Source organism: Scleropages formosus, chromosome 7 (genome assembly GCF_900964775.1).
Source record: "Scleropages formosus chromosome 7, fSclFor1.1, whole genome shotgun sequence".
NCBI classification, from domain to species: Eukaryota; Metazoa; Chordata; class Actinopteri; order Osteoglossiformes; family Osteoglossidae; genus Scleropages; species Scleropages formosus.
Window position 1 is genome coordinate 21533883 of NC_041812.1, and position 6565 is coordinate 21540447.

Here is a 6565-nt window from a genome sequence, read left to right on the forward strand (position 1 = left end):
GCACAGACTGATCCGATTTGAACGTCCAAAGCACCAGCGCTGCTATCCGTGTCACCCTGCAGTAATCATACACGTGTATGCATGTGTTCCTCCTGTATTCATACTATACTTGAACGGGTTTCACGTGAAAAAGACAACTGCTGACTGTATAACTTGCTGTACGGGATTTATTTTTTTTCCCAATTAGTCATTTAGGCACGTAGATTGCATGTAAATGAAATGTGTGCAGTTTTGGAGTGCACACAGCCTAAAAATAATATATAAATATGCATGTTGGTATTTACTTTATAAACTGGAAGGAGAGTCATACTCCTTAGAAGTGACACAGGGACCTGGTGTATCGGCCTGGTAACAAGAATAGACAGATTTTAGCGATAAGGGAGAGGAGATATTTCCAGCCTGCCTTCTGCCTCGGAGGTGCAGGGGGAGCAACCCCGAGGAGGGCGTCTTGCTATGTCGCTACTACTGACATCAACTACTAGTTATCTGGCAGCAACATCTGAACCTGACCTACAGAAATTGCAGAGAGCAAGAGACGGCATTATCAGGGCTTTACTACATTTTTACACCCCGGGGAATCTGATGACACTGCCACCGGGAGGAGCACTCAGCCACCAGGCAGGTGTCCACACCGCTGGCGCAGGCGTGCATTCATACAATCCCCATCACGGGGCTGTATAATTGTCCTGTATGGCTGGATTCTCAAGGGGAAGACAAATAAGTATTTGAAAGGAGCAACTAACAGCCGTTTTAGCAAATAAAACATTAATATGGATCTTAAAATATGATATTGTAAGAATTACTAAAGGCTTCATTGTTCCCATTTGCAGGCGTCGCCATTGTTCCACGTAACTCTCGGCAAACTTTAACTTGTGCAAAGTGCTTAAAATACACAAGCGCGTTTATTCTTTTATTTATATTCATTCCTTACGGGTTCTCAGTGATTATCAAAGCAAGGTAAGGCAGCCGGTAGTGCTGTCTTCAAAAACACGGACTCGTAATGTGGTGGTTGCCAGTCTGAGACCTTTGAGAGGTTCTGCAGTCATATCCTTAAGGATGTGTATCGATGTAAACTATTATTATTATTATTATTATTATTATTATTATTATTAATAATAATAATAATAATAATATTATTATTATTATTCAGGTCAATGAACTCAATTAAATGCCTCTGAATCTGATAAGATGTACTGCTAGTATTTCAGTCTTGCTTCATCCCTGTGCAGAGAAGTTCCAGTATGAATAATACCAATAATAACCTCCTTTAGAGTAACTGTGTGCATGCTGATACTGCCTATGTTTCAGCTGAAGTCACGAGGAAGCCAAGACAATTGTCTTATAAATTTTATATTCTTATTTGTTAACAGAGGCTTGGTAATGCCATTTGTGAAGGACCTTTAAACACAGTTGTACAGGAATGCAGACAGCCGGGAGGGCGGGGTCTGCGAAAACACACTTGTTCTGCACACCGCAGTGTGTCACTGGGCAGCTAACAAGCAACCCACAGCTGGGAAAGAGCTAAATGTCAAGAACAGCACAGCAGGCTCAGTATAAATAGGCCTGGATGTGTTTAACCTTAAGATACATGAGCTTCTGTACGGACAGCCCAGGTACAGTATGTCAGCTGTACTAGGACTCTGTAAGGATTTCAGACCTTCCATAAATTTTTAATTACCAAACTTTTCAGTTTCATGCTCAGCAGTGAACCACCTAACATAAACTGTTGTGAATTATAGTGTGTGGCACACCTGGGCTGTGGCTTCCGAATCCAGCTCCATCTGTTAAGTTTGCCTGTCCCTCTTGTTAACATGTATTCCAGGTGAACTGATGACTAAGTTGTCCATAGTGTGCACATGTACATGCATGTGTGATGGCCCTGCAATGGACTGGTGTCCTGTCCAGGACGTACCTTGCTCCACCGTATGCTTCTCGACTAGCACGACACTGCACTCAAGGAGTGGTTTGTATTATTTAATTATTTAGTTAACACTTTTCTCCAAATCAACCCGCAGTGTTAGGTTTGTACCTTAAGCTATTTACAATGGTTTATTTATACATTTATACAGCTGGGTAATTTTTACTGTATCAATTCCGCATAAGTACCTTGATCAGGGATATTACAGCAGAAGGCGGAATTCCAACTTGTTCAGCAGTTATGACTTCAATCACAACACTCCCAACTCTCCTAGGTTATTTATATACGAGTAGAAGTGTGATGCAACCTGAAGCGCCTTTTTAAATTCTTAGACTACAAGTATATAGTCTTCACTCAAAATGCCATTAAGAGCAAACGCTAAACCAGTGTTATGTAGTGTACAAAAATATAAATTCAATGAAGTATATAGGGAAACAGCTGTGCTCAGAATTAAAAGCATCAACACAGAACTTGCAAAAATAATCAAAGATTACAATAAATCCTGTTAACCAAAAAATAATAATTGTAATGAAATTATCCAGAAAGAAAAAGGGATTAATAGAATGTGATTTATTTGGAGTGAAGTAAAGTTGAATATTCAGAGCTCTTACAAGACAAAAACATTGAGGAAAAGTCTTAAGATGTAGCTGCTCTACATTAGATATTTCATAATCTCTTTTGCATATCCTTAGAAGAGATGCATTAAAAGTAGACAGTCAGACCCCTTAGGGAGATACCAAAATAAGAGCAATATGTGAATAAATGACTGCCATCCTTCTTCCCCTCCTTGCATCACTTTCCCACCTTATCTTTATAGTCTCCATGTCTCAAGCAGGTCACTTACAACTGCAGGTGGTGCTTCCATCTGACTATCTCAAAGAAGTCAGTGACTTCAAATGAAGGACACCTTCATCTCCCACATGTGACAGGATCACCTGACACACATCACAGAAAAGAGCCCAGGTCTGTTGTTCTTAATGATGAGTTATATAGTAGCATGTGAGGATGTCAGAATTCTTAATACCAGCATAGACATATCATGGATGTTCAAAACGGAAAACCCAATCAGCAATGCCAAGAACAATGTAGTGATGGTAACAATGATGGAAGCTTTATTTTTTTTTTTTTAAATTACAGGTAGTCTCCAAGTTACGAACATCCAACTTAAGTGCAACCCATAGTTACAAACCAACCCCAGTAAAGCCTACTAAAAATTTGAGTGACACAAAAAGGTTCATAATAACAAACAGGCGCTACGCATCAAAAGACTGCGCATCTAAAGTGGTTTCTGGGCCCGAGGTAGAACAAAGACTTTGTTCTTTTCAGTTGGAAAATACATTCTTTACTTGATATGGATGTACTGAATTAATGTATTGAGACAGTTTCAATTTGACTGCAAATTATACAGTACAGCCTTTAAATAACATCTGACTTTGAAATCATAGAATGACAAATTCTATACCTGGTGAACACTAGTGTGTAAGACAGTAACAGGAAAACTAAACTTCTGTTAAATACTTTTCAATGAAATGGTCAAATTACCATTTATAAGGTAAAAGCACAAAAAAACTCATTCTTTGATTTTTTTTTTTTTTACAAAACGTCCAAACAAACAATTGAACATACATAATAACGAAGACTACAGCAACCACTGAGTAATCATTCCAAATGCCGTCTATGACGGCCTCCTGGGAACTTCTGTTTTACGAGTACCATCACTTCAGACAACTCTTTGCACAGTCAACTAGTGGAAAATGTTTGGTTATGCCGTACACGTTCTCACATTATCGAGTATGTTATTGTGGAGCCTGGAACACCTTATGAGTGCTTACTAAATGTTCAAATAGAAACTGGTGTTGGATTTTCTTCTCAAAACAATCACAAATACGACCCGGTATTTCTTTTCAAACTTTTGGCTTCTCTTTGGTGATACAAAGAATCAAGTTGGGGGGATAATCATTGTGTGCTCTCAAAGTCTAAACGTTAAAAACTTCAGGGGAAGGGGAATCTAGTTTCAATCCCTCAGTGCCCACACACCTCACTCAACCCTTTTTCTTATACAAGTGTAATATATTTCTTTTGGCCTTAAAGATTTGCCCTCTAATACCAGCTAGGATTTAGCTCAATAAATAAACAAAGCTGTTCTGGATGAAGTAAAATTTATTAATCAGATTTACTTTAACCTCAGAGGAAACAAAGATGGTTAAAGCAACAAATCTGAGAAACCTCACATACAGATCTAACAGTACACTTTTTCATCTAACCCACAATAACAATTCCATCATCAGCAAATTCATAATAAGGTACCTCCAGGTTAAGAGGTGCAGGTCCTTTGCGAATTCTACCTGATGCATCGTAATGGGAACCATGGCAAGGACAATAGTAGCCACCATAGTCACCCGCGTTTGCAATGGGAACACAGCCAAGATGAGTGCAAACGCCAATCACGATGACCCATTTTGGATTCATGACCCTATCCTTATCATGCTGTGGGTCTCGCAATTCTGCAAGGTTGACTGCTGCCTCTGCTTCAATCTCCTTTGCCGTTCTGTGACGGACAAAGAGAGGCTTGCCTCTCCACTTGAAGGTCATGTTCTTTCCCTCGGGGATGTCGTCGAGCTTGATCTCGATTTTCGACAAGGCCAACACATCAGCTGAGGCACTCATTGAGGAGACAAACTGAGTGACCACAGTTTTGGCAGCATAGACACCCATCACAGCTGTCGCACCGGTGAACAGGTAAGAGAAGGCTTTTCTTGACTCATCACTATCTCGAGAAGATTTCTTGGGGTCAAGCACGTCAGGCCGCCGATAATCATAGAAATCTGGAACCTTGATGTCGGTGTGGGCAAAACGGATGCTACCAGGAGCTATAAATTTAAAAAAAAAAATAAAAAAAAAACTGGTTACATTTTAAATCAAACACAAAAGAATGTAATCATAACCACAGCTAAATACAAAACTTGTGTAGGAACATGGAATGCAGCTTTTCCTTTGATAAAAAGTTTAGTTACAGAAAATGTAATGAATCAGCTTATACTTAAACAGCAAATCCCCCACCCCCCATTCAACATAAGAGGCAATGATTTAATGATATGCTACATATCGAACGTCGCGCACACATGACGTCACAGTTGGCCGCTTAACTTGCCCTATGCATATATATGATATAAAACAAGCTTCCTTTCGCATTCAGAAAAAAAAAAATGCATGCAAATCAACCAAGTCATTATTTTTTAAAACACGCTTCATATTGACAGTACATTGAGTATATCACGAGTACAGGCAATAAGCGCTCGTAAAAGCACGTCTAGAGGTTAAAAAAAAGCCAGCTGGCAGCAGTAAAGACTTTTACACGTTTTTTTTTACTAAAAATATATATACCCTTTCTACTTATTTCCCCGGGTAATCAGTAAATGCACACCATAATAAAACGCCTTTTCAGGTTATTATACAGAAAACGGCGACACGGACGTCCTTGACCGTCTCATCACAGACCCACAGGCCGCAGCGTCAATCCACGGCACCAGAGTGCATTAGAGAACGGAGGACTCACCGCTGAGGCCGAGGCTGACTGTGGGCCCTCTCGTTGGACACTGGCCGCTTAAAGACTCGCGACACAGAAACGGTTTCTTCAGGTCGAGCAGTACATTTTCACTTTTCACAGCAAAAGCTGGAATGAGAGGCTTCAGTGGCCCTGCCACGGCAAAATTTGTCGCCTGCAAGTACGGGGAAAAAGCCCCGGCACGCGCACCAAACGATATCATCCTTCTTACAACGACTGTATCCGCGTTCGGTCACACCGACCTTCTCAGACCGTTGAAGCGGTAGCGGTGTTCTGTGCGTATGACGTGTATCCTGTCGCGTGGGCGTACGTCGCAATTAAAATTCGTGGGCATGCGCGTTTACGCCGTTCTCTGTAATAATGGAATTAAAGGCTCGCTACAGTTTTATTGTAGTTTTGTAGGTGTTTATAATGGTCGCATTTAGCAATAAAAGGTCATTTTTACCTGAATTTACTGACCATTACACAGTATTTAGAACATTTTTAAGAAAAAAAATTGCTTCACACTTACTTAGCGTGACTCCCTCTAAATTGTGACTGTAATAATTCCATCATAGTTTTAGTTTCCCACCATGATCTCTTTTCCTGTTCCCTTCCTCCAGTCTCTTGCCACAAAGAGGTGGGAGTTGTGCTGCCATTTTCAGTTAAAGGGATGTGACACTTAGCAGCATACTTAATTAGGCTGTTATCAGAGTAATTAGCATTTCTTTGAACTCATCAAAGTTGGCATAACCAATTAACTGGCTCTGAGACTTCTAAAAATCATACTTAGTATCAGACTTTAAATGGATTTATCCAATGCATCGCAGAAAGGCCAGCCAAATAAATGGAAATATTTTAGTGTTTCTATGAACGTCTCTGTCTGTGCTGCTAATACATTGTGATCAAAGGTATTCTCTTAGGCGAAGCGCTGAGTTATTTTCTTTTTCCAGGGTACAGATGATGATTGCTGGTGCGAGAGGAATGGGATGCTGCTCTGTATTCTAATCAGACACTTTTTCCTGGTGTACCACTATCCATCGTGCCACTCTTGGCTGGTGAAAGACTTCTTGCTGTGCTTTTATTATAGGAAATATCTTAAA

The 6565-nt window shown here is 40.2% G+C and overlaps 1 protein-coding gene across 1 annotated transcript; it reads right to left on the reverse strand.

Moving 5' to 3' along the window:
• Window positions 1-2621: 2621 nt before the first annotated feature.
• uqcrfs1 (ubiquinol-cytochrome c reductase, Rieske iron-sulfur polypeptide 1) lies at window positions 2622-5750 on the reverse strand. Its single transcript, XM_018738849.2, has 2 exons — window positions 5475-5750; window positions 2622-4788 (listed from the first exon to the last, which is right to left on the reverse strand). Exons 1-2 carry the CDS (start codon window positions 5683-5685, stop codon window positions 4178-4180), a joined length of 822 nt encoding a protein of 273 aa, XP_018594365.1. The 5' UTR covers window positions 5686-5750; the 3' UTR covers window positions 2622-4177.
• Between the last annotated feature and the right edge of the window lie 815 nt (window positions 5751-6565).